Raw genomic sequence first — 18,525 nt, 5'->3', positions numbered from 1 at the left:
CTTTAGTAGTAAGCCTTATTCCTTAGAAATATTAAGCCGAGTCCTGAACAGAGGGCACTCCAAGCCTAGGAGGAGAGACCACGTGAAACCTGTGCTCCACCAGGGGGGTTCCCTCCCCACTCAGCCTCTCTTCCTTGTTGCCACTTTTTGAGGGCATTTCCCTCAAACCTTTGGGGAGAAGAAATGATCAATGCGTGTTGGGAAAGCTTGAGGTTTTTAATGGCTTCCAGATAGACTGTATTTTGCTAAATAAACTTATAAAGTAGTGCAGTAAGCTCCTACCTCTGTGATACTCTGGATTCACATTTTCGTAGATTGGAAACAAAGGGTTTTCTTGTTCACTCCGTAACTTCCTTGCTCTGAGAACATCTCTTACACACTGATGTAGGTACACATACTGACACTACGAAAAAGCAGAAGACATGTCAGAGGAAGGCAAATTCTCAAGCATAAGAAAGTTAAGGAAAACTACTATATATAAAATAGATAACTAATAAGGACCTACTGTATTAAGCATAGGGAACTCTTCCCAATACTCTGTAATGTCCTATATGAGAAGAAATCTAAAAAACAGTGGATATGTCTATACATATAATTGATTTGCTTTGCTATACACAAACAGTTGTAAATCAACTGTACTCCAATAAAATTGTTTTTAAAAAAAATTTTCAAAAGACAAGATACTTATAAAAAAGAAAGAAAGACAAGGGACTCTCTCCAAACCTCAACAGTAATGGGATTCTATAATGGTTAGCAAATTTCATGATAACCCTTCACTAACCTCAGATATGCAGATGACACCACCCTTATGGCAGAAAGTGAAGAGGAACTAAAAAGCCTCTTGAAAGAGGAGAGTGAAAAAGTTGGCTTAAAGCTCAACATTCAGAAAATGAAGATCATGGCATCTGGTCCCATCACTTCATGGCAAATAGACGGGGAAAAAGTAGAAACATTGTCAGACTTTATTTTTTGGGGCTCCAAAATCACTTCAGATGGTGACTGCAGCCATGAAATTAAAAGACGCTTACTCCTTGGAAGGAAAGTTATGACCAACCTAGATAGCATATTCAAAAGCAGAGACATTACTTTGCCAACAAAGGTCCGTCTAGTCAAGGCTATGGTTTTTCCAGTGGTCATATATGGATGTGAGAGTTGGACTGTGAAGAAAGCTGAGTGCCGAAGAATTGATGCTGTTGAACTGTGGTGTTGGAGAAGACTCTTGAGAGTCCCTTGGACTGCAAGGAGATCCAACCGGTCCATTCTGAAGGAGATCAGCCCTGGTCGTTCATTGGAAAGACTGATGCTAAAGCTGAAACTCCAATACTTTGGCCACCTGATGCAAAGAGTTGACTCATTGGAAAAGACTGATGCTGGGACGGATTGGGGGCAGGAGGAGAAGGGGACGACAGAGGATGAGATGGCTGGATGGCATCACCGACTTGATGGACATGAGTTTGGGTGAACTCCGGGAGTTGGTGATGGACAGGGAGGCCTGGCGTGCTGCAATTCATGGGGTTGCAAAGAGTTGGACACAACTGAGTGACTGAACTGAACTGAATGGCTTCTAGTATGTAGAAGAGTGACTACTTTCCCTTACCACAGAGAAGAGGATGAAAAAAGGCAGAAAGGCAGTGTTTATTCATCTTTTTTAGGTACATGCATATTTAGAATATGTCCTATGAGGGCCAACAACTATGTCTGACCATAGTAGGTCCTCCACAAATAGTTATTGAATATACAAAATTAATGCCAAACACTGTGCTATGCATTTTATATGAATTATCTCATTTAATTACTTTGACAACCTCATATAGTAGATATAATGATCCATATGAGTAGAAACTAAGAGAAGATAAGTAACTTCTCCAAGGTCACACAGCTAAGAAATGAGATCCTAGGATTTAACCCAGGTATGTGAGCCCAAACTTCGTACTTTTTTCATTACATCAATTTTCTTAGATGAAACCTAAAATCATTGCATTATTGAATGTGAAAATAATGTCACTGCATACCGTGTTGTTTCATTCTTTGTGGTGGGGGTGGTGTGGTGAGAAAAAAGAGGTTGTACAACAGATGTGCATATCTTGGTTCTCAGTATCTGAGTCTGAGTCATTAAAGAATCTCAAAGATGTTGGCTTACTGCAGAAAACCATAGAGGCTTTGTGGTTGTTCAGTCACTAAGTCATGTCCAACTCTTTGTGACCTTCTGAATTGTAGCATGCCATGCTTCCCTGTCCTTCACCATCTCCTGGAGTTTGCTCAAACTCATGTCCATTGAGTCAGTGATGCTATCCAACAATCTCATCTTCTGCTGCCCCCTTCTCTTCCTGCCCTAAGTCTTTTCCAGCTTCAGGATCTTTTCTAGTGAGTCAGGTCTTAGCATCAGGTGACCAAAGTTTTGGAGCTTCAGGTTCAGCACAAGTCATTCCAATGAATATTCAGGGTTGATTTCCTTTAGGATTGACTGGTTTGATCTCCTTGCTGTGGGACTCCCAAAAGTCTTCTCCAGCACCACAATTTGAAAACATCATTTCTTCAGTGCTCAGCCTTCTTTATGGTCCAACTCTCACATCCATACATGACTACTGGAAAAACCATAGCTTTGACTATATGGACTTTTGTCAGCAAAGTAATGTCTCTGTTTCTTAATACACTGTCTAGGTTTGTCATAGCTTTTCTTTCAAGGAGCAAGTGTCTTAATTTTGTGGTTGCAGTACCATTCACAGTGATTTTGGAGCCCAAGAAAATGAAATCTGTCACTGCTTCCACTGTTTCCCTATCTATTTGCCATGAAGTGAGGGGACCGGATGCCATGATCTTTTGTTTTTTGAATGTTGAATTTTAAGCCAGCTTTTCACTTCCCTCTTTCAACTTCATTAAGAAGGCTTACACAGTGAGAGTAGCCCCACCTGTTACCTATCTGGGAACTACTTTTTTTTTTTTTGCTGTCTCTTTGGAGAAGTTGTGTTCTCCTTTGTGCAGTTTTTTAAAAAAAATTTTAGATGTTGGAAATGCTTAAATTCTTTACAAATACAGTGACATTTTGAAATATTTTTATTCACAGTCTGCTGATAATGGTTCTGTTTAAAGAGATAAGAGTTCTTATAGTTCAAATTTCTAATCTGCTTTGACATGTTTCCTTGGGTCAGAATTTGAGCAAGAAGTTAGCCAAATGTAATGCTTAAAGTGAGTTATAAAGAACAAGACAAAATTAGATTTCAGCCAAATTTTAAGCCAGGAAATTTGGTCATATATCAGATTATTTTCATAAAAAGAGTCATGGAGCAATTCAGCACATTGTCATTTCAACCTGTATGAAAGCAAGTAAAACGTACTGGGTTGGCCTAAATGTTTGTTTGGGTTTTCCATTAAATGTTATGAAAAAACCCAAACAAACTTTTTTGCCAACCCAATGATTATGTTTGTGTGAGAAAGTGACAGACTTTGTGTTGCTCTGAAGCCTAATCAGACTCTTCTAGGTTGGAAAAGCAAATGGTCTCCTCTGGATGTCTGTCTGTGCCATTGACCAGGGCACAATGATATGGGTTGGTTGTTAGTGCCCTGAATCACCATTTGGGTACAGGAGCATGGTGCAGCTTGTCTGCGGTTTAGAAACTACCTTTGAAACAGAAACAAATATGGAAGAGTCAGTGTTTCGGTGACCAAAAGGACACCATAGAGACCTTCACTGACCATAGAAGCTCAGCCATAAGCAGCTAAACACGTGCACTGGCTCCTTTCCTTACTACCAACCAAGCTGTGTAATCAGGGAATGAATGTGCAATGTCGGCGCTCGGCCTTGGGCTCTCCTCCTGACACAGTACTCCTCAGACGAGGACTCTGGGCTTTCGGTCTGCCACCAGTTGGGATAGGGATCTATCACCACCACTAGACAGTGATCTCAGTTTCTGCATCTGTAAAACAAGGCGGCAAGGGTCTCTTCTACAGCTAACTTCTTTTGACCATTAAAGATTTGTATTAGATTTTGTATTGCTGCCAATTAGATGGATATCGAAAAACATTCCTGGACTCTATGTTTAAGGTGATCCATGTGTCAGTTTTAGAGTATTTTCAAGGTTTGAGACACAAAGGGAGACTATAAATCTGTCTTCATCAATGATCTTTAAAAGTGGACAGGTATTTATTTTTATGTGTTGGCACTAGGCATTATCCCTGGGTGCATGGTCATCTACTCAAGGGAACTCATCATGTAGGTCTGGTATAATCATGAGATTAGAACGTTTCAGAGAAACAAACCAATCAGAAGTGACGTCTGTGTTAATATTAATAACTATTCTCTGCAATTCTGCTCACAAACTCAGCTTACTTGTTATGAGTATCTTATGATCTTGAAAACTTGAGAAGGGTACTCTCCTGAAAATGATTGTTTGTACAGGCAGTCATTTTCTTCATCTTGAAAACTACCAGATTAGAGACTGACACTTCCCTCATTCCTCCCATCCAAAGCATAAATCACATTTTCAATTCTAATGGGATATTAAATGAGTTTGGGACCTTGGAGTTTGGCTGTGAATGAGTTCTCGTATGCTATGCCTTATTAATAAGTTTTTCAACAATGATCTACTCTGGGCTTTGAAACCAGTTAATATTCATTAATTTGCTTTGTCTTAAATATAAATTCTTCTTTTCCCAACAGAATACCCCTTTGAAAATGATTACTCCTAAAACCTTTCAGATTTTTAATGTGCTCCCCGCTTTATTCTTAATGAAAAGTAGACGAAGTCTAATGTATGAATTTCACATCATAAAAGCTCATTTCCCCCCCTCTGTCCAGCAAGCTGGTGAAGCCTTAGTTCCATTCAATTTCACCAATATCTGTAGTATGAGATAATATTTATAGGATTGTACTTAGAGCCTTTCATGGTCTCTAAGTGTACAGTTTAGCAGAAGGGCAGGTATGTGAACAAGTAAGGTGATGAACATAAGACAGAATTGTTTATAAAGCTTCATACATGAGAAGAAGCCATCGGGTTCACTTTTGGAGGAGGAAAATATAGATCTAGAAAGAAAAGGTGACATTTGTTAAGAATTTGAGCAAAGAAATAGGACATTCCAAATGATATAAATAACACAAAAGTGTACATATATTCTGGAAACTGTGAGCGGTCTAGTGTAGTTAAAAGGTAGGGTGCATAAGTCATGGGAAACTCCCAGGAGAATCCCCCAAATGTGCACTGAGTCCCACAACATTCCACTGTTTCCTCCTCAGGGGAAGCAGATGACATTGACAGATGGTGACTATCAGCTCTTTTTCCTTAACAAGAGCATTTTAATGTCTCTCTCAGAATCAGGCAGGAAACATGCCCCAAGTTAGGCTAAAAGGAGGAGGGTCACACTCACAAATCCCTTGTCTAATGTCTCCTGTTTAGAGGCCTTTGCTCTTTAATATATTGATCAAAACTTGTGAAGCCCACACCCCTTTGTCTCCCAAATAAAGCAGAATAAAGTTGATGCTGACTCTCTCTGTGGACCCAGAAAAAAATACAAGGGATGTCAGAATGTCCTTTTTCTTTGGCTGGAATCATCACCCTCGGGCTCAGCAGCTCAGCTGTGGCTTGCACCCCTCTGCCCTCACTCTCAGGTCCAAGTAAGCGGTACTGGGACTGAGTGTCTGAGACTGTAGCAGGAGCCCACCTTCAGCAGAGCCTTAAAGCAAGACAGATAATGTCTGGATATTGTTTGGGATTTTGTTTGATAGAGAAAAAAGGAAAGAAAAAATTTCTATCTTATTGAAATCTTTATTCAACATGATCAAAAGAATCACTGATTCTGGACCAGAGAGGGAAACCTTCCTTAATTTTGGCAGACCCTAAGAGAGTGGGGGTGGGTGGCATTATGACATGAAACCGGGGAAGTAAGTTGGAGCCAGGTTCTGAAGAACTTGAAAATCATTTTAAAGCAATGAAGAGTTTTCCATAATTTTTATGCAGGGAGCTGACACAGTGACAGAGCACTTTGTTGGTGGCAGTGGTGATAAAGAGCTGTTTGAGCAGAAGCTGGGGGCAGGAGAGCCATGAGCAGGCTACTGTGAAGGCTCACTGAGAGGTGATAAAGGGCCAGGCAAGGGCAGAGAGTCTAGAACAAGGAGAAAGATGCTGGGTAGAATGGACAGGGCTTAATGATTGCTCGAATGTGTCTCTGGGAACAGTCAGATTCCCAGCCTGGGCAAACAAGTGAAGGTCAAGATGAATGGCAATCACCTGAAACTAAAAGAAGAAACAGCAGAAGTGCTTCTGTTGTTTGTTTTTTTAAAAAAATGAATAATGAATTTGGTTTTGTGTTGGAGATGCGATGACTATAAGACTTTCTGGTGGAACTGTCCATGAAGCAGGTACTTGGGTGAATGCTGGGGAAGGAGAATGAGATCTGGGAGATCTGAGCAGGTATGTGGTTCCTGAAGCCATGGGAATGGAAGAAATATGAAGAATGAAGATGGGGAGAAATAAGAGTAGGGCCTTGAGTAGAGACTCTTGGGAACTTGAACACTGAAAAGTCAGGCTGAAGAATAAGAATCACAGAATCCCCAGAGAGGTTAGGAGGAGGAAGGGGAAATAATAGGTAAAAGAGGAGTTATGTCCAAGGAGGAAGAGGGAAAGCTTTGGTACATTATGTTGCCCCTGCCCTGGATGTCAGCCAGTGATATTTATAGTGGGGTGGGGTTGCCTGTTCTTTGCCAAAATGCATCTCCATAGTTCTGGGCAGGTGTACAGAAGTGATACATGGCCCAAGAAGCCTCTAAAAATAGCTATGGAGCCTGAGCCCTCTATCCCCAACACCTCTTAAGATGATTTATAATGTGATGATCTCCTCCTCCCCAAATCACAATTAAGTATGGCTTAACTGGACATGGAACAACAGACTGGTTTCAAATAGGAAAAGGAGTATGTCAGGGCTGTATATTGTCACCCTGCTTATTTAACTTATATGCAGAGTACATCATGAGAAATGCTGGGCTGGAAGAAGCATAAGCTGGAATCAAGAGAAATATCAACAACCTCAGATATTCAGATGACATCACCCTTATGGCAGAAAGTGAAGAGGAACTAAAAAGCCTCTTGATGAAAGTGAAAGAGGAGAGTGAAAAAGTTGGCTTAAAGCTCAACATTCAGAAAACGAAGATCATGGCATCTGGTCCCATCACTTCATGGGAAATAGATGGGGAAACAGTGGAAACAGTGGCAGACTTTATTTTTTTGGGCTCCAAAATCACTGCAGATGGTGACTGTAGCCATGAAATTAAAAGACGCTTACTCCTTGGAAGGAAAGTTATGACCAACCTAGATAGCATATTCAAAAGCAGAGACATTACTTTGCCAACAAAGGTCCGTCTAGTCAAGGCTATGGTTTTTCCTGTGGTCATGTATGGATGTGAGAGTTGGACTGTGAAGAAAGCTGAGCGCTGAAGAATTGATGCTTTTGAACTGTGGTGTTGGAGAAGACTCTTGAGAGTCCCTTGGACTGCAAGGAGATCCAACCAGTCCATTCTGAAGATCAGCCCTGGGTGTTCTTTGGAAGGACTGTTGCTAAAGCTGAAACTCCAAATCTTTGGCCACCTGATGCGAAGAGTTGACTCATTGGAAAAGACTCTGATGCTGGAAGGGATTGAGGGCAGGAGGAGAAGGGGACGACAGAGGATGAGATGGCTGGATGGCATCACCGACTCGATGGACATGAGTTTGGGTGAACTCCAGGAGTTGGTGATGGACAGGGAGGCCTGGAGTGCTGCAGTTCATGGGGTCGCAAAGAGTTGGACATGATTGAGTGACTGAACTGAACTGAACTGAACTGAGTTTTTGAAAATGAAAACAAATTTGTAAATTGATGCCTTGACTTTTTAGCAACATGACTGTAGGATATTTGTTCATTTAATAGATTTTAAAAGAATATTGAGGCTAGAGCAAAGGAAACAAATTCCTACCCTCTAGGAACGTGTAGTCTTGTACAGAAAGTTGAAGGAAAAGAATTATTATATAATGTGATGTAATTCTACAACACTTAATGAAAGAACAGAACTAGACAGTGGTCATCAGTGGCTGCCCAAACCATTAAGTGAAAGGCTGATTGGAAATGTTATAGTGGATGGTCATTGTCAGTTTCATCAGTATAAGGAAGGGACACAAACAGGAAGTGCCTCCTGATGTGATGCAACAGGAAGTACTCAGTACCACCCATGAAGCATATGATGGTAAAAAGGATCTGAGACTTAATTAAGCCTCTAGATCCAATGAACTGCTGACAAAAATAATGGAAAATAGAGGATTATATCACCTTACATTATGAAAAATAGAATACATTATGAAAAAGCAGTCAGCCACATTTAGAATGTAGGAAAATCTATGGAACAAATGAACTGATTTCTTTAACAAATAAATGGCATAGGAAACAAATCAGAGGGAAGGTTATTATAGATTAAAAGAAATTTAGAAGAGACTTCAACTAAATGCAACGTATGGACTTTGTATTCTAATAGAAACCAAGTGTAAAAAGCAATTTTTGAGATAATTAGGGATAAACACTGACTAGATATTGGATGATATTAAGGGATTATGATTAAAACTGTCAGGCATGATAATGGTATTGTGGTCATGATTTTTGAACAAGTCCTTAACTTAAAATATATATATAACTGTAAAACATATATGGAATAAAATATATATTATTAATAATATATAGAATATGTATTATTAAATATGTATGTTTTAAGATACACAGTATTTAAGGAAGAAATGATGTGATAAGTAGGATTTCCTTTAAAACAGTCCAATAAGTCATGGGGTAGGGGAACACTGTGTGTGGGCTAAGAATTGAAAAAGATCAAAGAATACTGATGACTGCAGAAACTGGGGTTTGGGTATGGAAACTCATTATACTATTTTCCTTACTTTCATGTATTTAAAAAAAATACATAATAAAATATTTAAAATATAGTGCAATAATTATTATAATGAAAGGACAGTGGGGGTAGAAGATCCTGGGTGTGGGCACTGCCCATAGGAGGCAATGATGACAGTGTTCTCCCAAATGTGTTACATAACATGAGGGTCTGCAGGATATGAATATGTTCTGCACAAGAAGAGGATGTGGGGGTCAAGGTGGTTTTAGGAACAGTGGGCTCAACAAAGCTCAAGGGGAACCTTTGCTATGGGACATCTCCATTCTGTGGAGCGTGGCCACCGGCAGTTTTCATGTGTCCCATGACTCTGCCAGGGCAGAGTAGCACACAGAACTTTTCACCTTTTTGAGCACAGGCATTTTTTTTTTAATAGAAGATTTTGCACAGTTACTTGGGAAACAGAAGGGCAGGAGAACTTGGACCTGGTAAGGCCATGATGCAGGGACGGAGGTTTGGTCTGTGCAGGGACACAGTGCTGACTCTGAGGCTGTGGGCCAGGGCACTTGGGAATTAGGACTTGGGACTTGGGATTCTCTAGAACAGATGTTAAGTCCCCGCTCAGCTACTTTGTAGCTGTGCAAAGTCCTTTAGCCTCTGAATTTATTCTTTATTTTGGAAATGGAAAATAATTCTCTCTTATCTATGTGTGTGTGTGTGTGAAAATCTAATGAGATGGCATGTTTAGAAATACCTTGTAAATGTCAAAGGATTATATTAATGCAAGCATTTATCCTCCACAATTAATGTATACTCTTTAGTGTCTCCAGAGATGGGGTGCAGCTGGGGTGGGCTGGAGGAGAGAAGAGATTAGAATCTGCTTCCTTTTCACTAATTGAAGTTCTTGTGCTCAACCACCAGCCTATCTTAAAACGATCTTCAAGATGAACTAGCTGGTTTTCCCCCATGTTCATATATTGATTTTTTTTTAAAAATTCATCTTTCTTCCTACCCACCTAAAGAAGATGGACAACTAGTTCAGTAAAGATAAGAATACACATCATCCTCAAGGTCACTGAAATTTCTTTTAAAATAAAAAGTCTTAGAAAACATCAATATTCAATTCTCTTTCTCCTCTTAATGAGTCATAGTTCTTTCCCTTTATCAGATTAAAGCCCTGAACATTTGGGGGCGGAGGGAGACAGACAGGGTGATCTGTGTCCTTCAGCTGAACTCTTACCTCGGTCTGGACCATGTGGACCCTGTGAAGTCTTAGGTCATGCACAGCTCCATAAATGTCCACAGAATCTTTGGAGTCTAATTGCTGGAGGATTCGATCCAATGCAATAAAGGTTCCAGTCCTACCCACACCAGCACTAGAAAAGAGAGTGAAGAAAGACCACCTTTTTCACTAAACTGGACTTTCTGGACTGCATCCCGTGACTCTGGCACAGTCTTTCCTTTCCCTTCCCTTCCAAGTTAGAGAAGAATATAGGATACTTCTTTCTCTCAATGTGTTCTCTCAAAGAAATGAAACCCAGGGTTCTGAACTTCCGTCCTTTTCTCCTTCCTTCCTCCACCTCTCCACCCATCAAGCGTAAGGATTTTCTGCGTAGCATTTTCAAGCATGCTTTCATACTCTTCCCACATTCATGTAAATCTACACACAATATACTCATTTAACGTGTTTCCAAATTTTACTAAAATGGTACTAAACAAGTTTTATGTATTCTTATGTAAACTTTTCTACTCAATATTGTTTTTGAGATTTGTCTACATTTGTTACATGTAGACATAATTTCTTTTACAGAGGTCATAAACCACCGTTCCCTACTGATAGACAACGAGATTGTTTTTAGTTTTTCTCTATTACAAATTGTGTTGCAGTGAGCATCATCGTGCATACGTGTGGGATTTCTCGAGGGTTGATATCTAGAAGCAGAACTGCTGGGTTATATTGTATGAACACCTTCAGCATCACCAGGAATTGTCAAATTGCTCCCTAAAGTGATGGCATAACCTGGGGGTTTTTGATGCAGGTATTTATAAGATAAAGAAAAACAGGTTTTCGGTGTTATTGGGTGAACACGCCTGCCATTTTCAGAAGGCAGGAAACTCTTGAAAGCCTCACATTCCTATAAAAAGCATCATGGTTCCGATGACATATAAAAGCAGGGCTCCTAGGGTGCTGGGCAGGTTGAGAGGAAACAAGTGCACAGGACATTTCTCTTCCTGTAGCAATTCCCTGCTCTTTGTTTATTCGTGCCGTTCAGTGAGGGCTATCCAAGTGTTTCTGCAAACATTAATTAGCTAAACACTAGGCTCCCCAGGGAGAAAGAGAGCGAGAGACTGCTTGTTAGGTTGATTTTATGGTTGTACAGGCTGAAGCCAAGAGAAGTCAAGAGAGAACAGAAATTTAAGAGCGAAAGTGGGTTGCCACAGATGGCAGTGCTACTCCACGGGAAGCTGAGAGCTGTGATGCTAAAGGCTGGTTATGGTTTATACAGGTGGGGGAGAGAGAGGGCCATTCCAAGGAGAAAGAATGGCAGGAGGCAGGGAGGAGCATGAGCAGTCTCCTCCCCAGCTAGAGGGGGACGGGAGTTTCTGGGAACTTGGATTGAGGGGTGAGATGGGGCCCAATGATGAGGGACCTGGAGGTCACATAAGGGCTTTGCATTGGATACAGTAGGGAAAAAAGCAAGAGGGAGAGAAGGATGGAGAGCCAGCGAGAAAAATGGGAGGTGAAGAGACTGCAAAGGAGTGAGGTTGGGGAGCCGTGGGTGGAAGAGGGCGTAAGAACACCCCCTGGGCCCAAGCAGCCTGGTTGGGCACACAGACCCTCCACCTACCCCATTCCCCACGCCTAGACACCCAGCTGCCATACTGCTGGCTCTGGGCGGGAGTACCTGCAGTGCACCACCGTAGGCCCGGCTCCGGGGGTCCTGTTGATGTAGTCCCTGACAGTTCTCACAAACTGGATCAGGGACTGGGTGCTCTCCGGGACACCGTGGTCTGGCCATACCGTGTAGTGGAAGTGGCGGATGAGTCTGTGTGCATCCAACTGTTCCTCCTGGAAGAGCAGAGGGGTAAGAAGGGGAACAGCTCAGGGCAAACCTTCAAACCTGAAAACCATGCCCAGGCAGGGATTCCTAGGAGCCAAGCTACAGGAGAGGACACCAGCAGAAATCGGATTCACAGGTGTTCTTCATCTTCCTACGCGGCGCTAGTGGTAAAGAACCCACGTGCCAACGCAGGAGACAGAAGAGACGTGGGTTCGATCCCTGGGTCAGGAAAAGCTCCTGGAAGAGGGCATGGCAACCCACTCCAGTGTTCTTGCCTGGAGAATACCCATGGACAGAGGAGCCTGGCGGGCTACAGTCTATGGGGTCACAGAGTCGGACACAACTGAAGCGACTTTAGCACACACTTCATCTTCCCAACTTTGTTAGTCAATGAAGTCAAACGAACAAACATACGCTGCATATCCGAAATTCCCGGATGGTCCACTCTGGCAGCACGGATTCCGACAGCATCTGCAGAATGAGGTCCCCATAGTAGAGGGAATCTTGGTCCGCTGGCCAATAATGGTCACACTTTACCTAGAGGAAGACAGGCAGAAAAAAAAAGTGAGTCTGGAAACACGCTTCTACCATGAACCTGAACTTTCCCTCCTGGAAATGTCTTCCTGAGTTGGAATCCAGGGTCAGCTGCTAAAGCAATTTGACCATTTGCTTTGCCTTCACCTGCTCATGGGCTCCCAGTGAGGGAGAGACATCGTCAAGGGGCAAATCCCCCACCTTTAGATTCGTTTCCCTTTCAGGTTCATGTTCTGGGGCTTCAGTTTTTGTTGATTTTCTCAACCTTTCAATTTCATGGACACATAAACCACGTCTTACAATTTCTTGTGCTCTTTTACTGTTTGTTTTTGCTTTGTTTTGTTTTCTGAAGAAAGATCTAGCTGGGAAGATGAAGGCACTGTCTCCCTGACCTTTTTGTGTCCATGTTTTTATGTTGTTTCAACCTGGATTCAATGCCATGGTCCAGGTGATCTTTGAAAAGTCAGAACATTTAGCTAAAATCACATTCACAGGTGAAGACAGGAGAAAGAGTATTGTGAACATGTATAATTGTTGAGCACAGACACTGGGCACTTCACGTAATCTTTCTTTTTAACCATCAACATAACCATATAAACCATTTACTCAGATAACTATTTTATTTTGTGTCTGCAGACACAGCCTAAAATTCACTACTCCTTCAGTTCAGTTCAGTTCAGTCGCTCAGTCGTGTCTGACTCTCTGTGACCCCATGAATCGCAGCACGCCAGGCCTCCTTGTCTGTCACCAACTCCCGGAGATCACTCAAACTCATGTCCATTGAGTCAGTGATGCCATCCAGCCATCTCATCCTCTGTCGTCCCCTTCTGCCCCCAATCCCTCCCAGCATCGGAGTCTTTTTCAATGAGTCAACTCTTCGCATGAGGTGGCCAAAGTACTGGAGTTTCAGCTTCAGCATCATTTCCTCCAAAGAAATCCCAGGGCTGATCTCCTTCAGAATGGACTGGTTGGATCTCCTTGCAGTCCAACGGACTCTCAAGAGTCTTCTCCAACACCACAGTTCAAAAGCATCAATTCTTTGGCACTCAGCCTTCTTCACAGTCCAACTCTCACATCCATACATGACCACTGGAAAAACCATAGCCTTGACTAGATGGACCTTTGTTGGCAAAGTAATGTCTCTGCTTTTCAATATGCTATCTAGATTGGTCATAACTGTTCTTCCAAGGAGTAAGCGTCTTTTAATTTCATGGCTGTAGTCACCATCTGCAGTGATTTTGGAGCCCCAAAAATAAAGTCTGATACTGTTTCCACTGTTTCCCCATCTATTTCCCATGAAGTGATGGGACCAGATGCCATGATCTTCGTTTTCTGAATGTTGAGTTTTAAGCCAATTTTTTCACTCTCCTCTTTCACCTTCATCAAGAGGCTTTTTAGTTTCTCTTCACTTTCTGCCATAAAGGTGGTGTCATCTGCATATCTGAGGTTATTGATGTTTCTCCCAGCAATCTTGATTCCAGCTTGTGCTTCTTCCAGCCCAGCATTTCTCATGATGTACTCTGCATATAAGTTAAATAAGCAGGGTGACAATATACAGCCTTGACGTACTCCTAGGGGTAGAGCCAGTGACTCTGCCAACATACCTCTTCTCCCCATACAACAGAGGATGGTGCTGACAAGAGGCTAGGTAATCCTTCTGTGTCCTGGACACTTCTGATAATCCCACTTGTTCAGTGGAAACATCTTTGACTGAAACTTCAGACTCAGCATCTGAACACAGCATCACCTGGGTTTACTATAGAGCTTTTTATAACTGGGTGGCTTTAATTCACCAACAGTGTTCTTGTATGATCCCTACTTTGTTTTCATGGGGTTTCTTTCAAGATTTTTTTTTTTTTGATGAGGACCATTTTTAAAGTCTTTATTGAATTTGTTACAATATAGCTTCTGTTATATGCTTTGGGTTTTTGGCTGTTTGGTATGTGGGAATTTAGCTTCCTGACCAGAGATTTTCCTACATTGGAAGGTGTGGTCTTAACCACTGGACAGCCAGGAAAGTCCCTACGGGGTTTCATTTCTATGGGGCGGGGAGTCAAACTCCATCCAAGGGGTGGGAAGCAAGGTTAGTATGACAGGAAGACCGTGTACTCACTCGGCCCTTCTCCACACACTGGGTCACCATGACGATGTTGTGAACATTCTGTTCCCACGCCATTTTCCAGAAGTCATCCTTGGTGCCGGGAAGAGGTCCCTGAGTTGCGATGTATTCTCTCCTGAAGTTGTTACCCTGCAATGAATTTACAATGTGGGGACTCAGAAACAATGGGCCTCTTCAGAACTCTAAACAAAGGGGTTAGCTCTGTAGATTAGGTGAGATGTAAGTCTTTGCCAGGTCCCTGATTTGAAAAAGAGATACTAACGCATGGCAAGGCTTGGGAGCAGGAAGGACAAAGGCCGGAACACTGACCTATTGTGAAGAGCCAAGGTCTTTTTTATTAGGTTGGGTTTATTCTTAAAGGCAGTGGAGGACCTGGGCCATCATTTAGAAAACACTTCACCCTCAGTTATGTGTGTGTATACACAATGTGGATTGTCTGAGGAACTGACGTTGCTAAGCTCTTGCCCTATTCAACAAACAGTTTTACTTATTTTGGATACTTGGCTTTGGGATGTTGGTAAGAGATACTATGCAAGGGAAACTGAAGAGAAGAGAAGAGAACCCACTGTTTATTGAGCATCTACTCTATCACAAGCTCTGGTGGTGGTTTAGTCGCTAAGTCATGTCTGACTCTTTGTGATCCCATGGACTATAGCCTGCCAGGCCCCTCTATCCATGGGATTCCCCAGGCGAGAATACTAGAATGGATTGCCATTTCCTTCTCCAGAGGATCTTCCCAACACAGGAATCGAACCCAGGTCTCCTGCCTCGCAGGCAGATTCTTTACCAACTGAGCTACAAGGGAAACCCATAACAAGCTGTGGGTCAGGATTTTCACGCACCTTACTGAATCGTAACCATAGCTCTATGAGCTAGGATATTTTCGCCCACATATCCTGCATTCTAGCAACACTACAGTATTACTTGCAGATCCCAGCTGAAGCTCTTTCTCCTCTTGTCATTCTTCCGGGCCTCTGCTCTGTCACCTCTGCTACCCCCACCCCCACCCCGCCAACCCAAACACAGCCTCTCTTCTGGCGAATCCTTCTTTATCCTCCAAGTCTCAGCATGTTGCCTGCTCTGCTGAACTTTCCTTTATCTTCATCTCTGCTGGAGAATGTTTTCCCAGAAGCTCCTGTGGCAACCTCTAGCCTCTTGCTACTCAGAGAGGGATCCTCAGACCAGCAGCAGGGGGTCATGAGGCAGCTTGTTAGAGATTCAGAATGTCAGGTTCCACCCAGTCCTGCTGAATCAGAAGCTGCATTTTTTTTTCTTCTGGCATGTGGGAACTTAGTTCCCCAACCAGAGATCAAACCCACTCCTCCTGCAGTGGAATGCAGAATCTTAACCACTGGGCTGCCAGAGAAGCCCCAATCAGAAGCTGGATTTTAACAAGACCTGCAGATGATGCAGGTGTGCGTTAATGTTGGTGAAGAACCGCTCTATCCTGTCAAGGGCATCACCTTGTCATTTTCTGATGTCCCAACTCTGCTGAGAGTTCCCAGGGGGTCAGGACTCCATCGGACCCTCTCTCTGTACAAAGCACAATGTCCAACTTACAGTTAGCACTTCATTATATAGTGTTTAGGGCTTCCCCGGTGGCTCAGCAGTGAAGAATCCACCTGCAATGCAGGAGTCACAGGAAGCCATGGCAAGCCACTCCAGTATTCTTGCCTGGAGAATCCACGGACAGAGGAGCCTGATGAGCTACAGCCCATAGGGTCGCATAGAGTCTGACACGAGTGAAGTGACTTAGCATCCACACATATAGTGTTTATGGAGTGAATGGAGGATTATTTAAGGTAAATATTATCCTTATATTTTTTGGAAAAGGAAATGAAGGTCCAAAGGATTGACAGAACTTGCCCAAGATCCCAGAGTCAGCAAAGGGCACAGATGGGATTCAAACGGATCTACCTGACCTGAAGCTTTTCCACTGAAGGTGCTGTAGGAAGCTGGTGAATAGCTAGCCAGAATCTGAGCCCAGAGGTGTGACACAACCTTTGAGTTGTGTCTGTGGTTTTCAGAAATCCAAATAACTTTGAATTGGCTTCCCTAGCTAGGCCGCCTCAGCTGTGGAGATTCAGCTTCCTTAGGGAGCTCTAATCTTGGCTAAGGGCTGCAGAGAGGAAATGACCTTTGAAAATGCCTCCTGGGCCCATTATAATCCTACGTGACTATAGCCATTGTGAAAGCTGGGCCTTAGCAGGGATTGACTAGGACAGCCTGCATTTTATGGCAATCAGACATGGCCTTTTTTTTTGTTTCTTCTAAAATGTTCATGTTTCCAGACCTGAGAACAGTGGGAGTGTGTTGGAGAAGAGGTGTTTCCAGCATAACCGCCTGTCAAAGCCTCATCCCAGTTGCTATGGCCCCGGGTTCACTTACAGGGATGTAGCTGGCATTGATGTAGTCAGAGCACGGGTCATCGTCCACGTTGGACAGCTTCACTCGAGAGGAATCATCTGGAAGGAAGTTTATTGAGAAAGATGTATCAGTGAGCCATGGGGTGATTTTTCTACTGTTTACAGAACGCTTTGCATTTGACGTGTGCTAGCTCTGACCCTCACCACAACCCCACATGGGAGACAGTCTCAGCTCCATTTTGCAGGTGAAGCTCACACAGAGTTGCACAAGTAGCCCAGAAACATCCAAGCAAACGAGCCAAATGCTCTTCTAAGTCCATCTGTGCTTCCCTCTGTAACACTAACAACATTTGTCTGATGGAGTGGCCAGCTCCTTTTCATTGTTGTAACGAATGCAGTTCAGAAAAGCTACCTTCAATTGCTTCACCCAATTGGGTAAGGATAATAAGAATAATATATGTAATATATATCTTTATATATGAAATAATTGCTAACTAGAGACTTTAAGTAAACCCAGGTTGACCCTTACTGTTAACCCTGTTACAGCTCTTAACCCTCCAAGAAGAAGCATCAGGACCACGTGATGAAATGTCAACAGCATGAGAGGTCTCTCTCTCCCAGCCAGAATTTCAGCTGGTTGTTACCCTCTGGAAAGAAGTACAGTAATGTCCAAGTCATTTGTTTTTAAAGACATTTAGAACCTCAGGTCTTCCATATCTAGCTATACCAAGTTGCTTTAGCCCCATTTTTAATCACAGAAAAGGAAAGAAATGGCGAGAGGAAGGCGGTATTACAGATTTCAACACACAACTTACAGGGCAATATATTGTTGTATCGATTTTTCCCTCTGTTCTCCGGCAAGAGTGCAATGTCACATGATTGGTTTCGACCCACGTCTTTTAAATCCTGTTAGGTCAAAAATAAGTTTGCATGTGAATAATGTGAAACAGAATATGGCAAACTGGACAGTCCTTGAGATACATAATAACATAACAATATGTTACACTAGCTGCATTTGTGGAATGTCTCCTATTCGACCAGGGGCATCGGCTGTCATCCCCACAACAGCCCCGGAGGAGGTAGTCTCATCTCCATTTTACAGACGAGGCTCAGTCAGGATAATTCATTTGCCTCGGGTCACACAGGTTGCAAAGCTGGGAACTGAATCCAAAGCCTGGGCACTTTTTACCCAACCACATTATCTCCCAAGCAAGCAAAAGGCCAGGTTAACTAACTGACAGCATCAGTTTGCATTTGAAGTCTGTTAATTCTTTCTTACCACCCGATCTGGGTAGCACTTTGTTGGTTATTCTGGAGATCAAACTGGCTTCTGAGACTAGGTGGTATATTGTGCAGGGAATGGATTCGGGCATGAAAGAACACTCAGTGAGACCCTAAGTGCCATTCTAACTCCTGAGCCCAACTGGGATGTGATTCCATAGTGAGGGCTGAAAGGAAATTCTGCTAAGAACCAGGGACGCTAAAACATCATTGCATCTCAGTTGTACCTCATATTCCTTGGATAGAAGATAGTTGGAGTCAGCCTGCAGCTTCATGAAGTGCCCTTCAAACTGATTTACTTTTATTGGGCTA

At 42.7% G+C, this 18,525-nt stretch overlaps 1 protein-coding gene across 4 annotated transcripts in view; it reads right to left on the bottom strand.

The window, feature by feature from the left end:
- Positions 1 to 18,525, bottom strand: part of PTPRB (protein tyrosine phosphatase receptor type B) — a 129,968-nt gene that overhangs the window by 7,293 nt on the left and 104,150 nt on the right. For 3 of the 4 annotated variants that reach the window (XM_086399958.1, XM_086399960.1, XM_086399961.1), the window contains 8 exons: positions 18,441 to 18,522; positions 17,748 to 17,838; positions 16,955 to 17,031; positions 14,561 to 14,695; positions 12,328 to 12,450; positions 11,758 to 11,921; positions 10,092 to 10,227; positions 283 to 403 (listed from right to left, as the gene is read on the bottom strand). In XM_086399958.1, the coding sequence (XP_086256084.1) occupies positions 283 to 403; positions 10,092 to 10,227; positions 11,758 to 11,921; positions 12,328 to 12,450; positions 14,561 to 14,695; positions 16,955 to 17,031; positions 17,748 to 17,838; positions 18,441 to 18,522 (929 nt within the window). Of the gene's footprint in view, positions 1 to 282; positions 404 to 4,690; positions 5,021 to 10,091; positions 10,228 to 11,757; positions 11,922 to 12,327; positions 12,451 to 14,560; positions 14,696 to 16,954; positions 17,032 to 17,747; positions 17,839 to 18,440; positions 18,523 to 18,525 lie in introns of those variants that run through there. The other variant, XM_086399959.1, reaches the window with a different exon arrangement.

This window comes from Bos grunniens, chromosome 5 (assembly GCF_055505025.1).
Source record: "Bos grunniens cultivar Pamir isolate PY7600 chromosome 5, Bosgru_T2T1.0, whole genome shotgun sequence".
In the NCBI taxonomy this organism is placed as follows: Eukaryota; Metazoa; Chordata; class Mammalia; order Artiodactyla; family Bovidae; genus Bos; species Bos grunniens.
The sequence above is the reverse complement of the archived record's forward strand: the minus strand, read 5'-3'. Positions and strand labels throughout refer to the sequence as shown.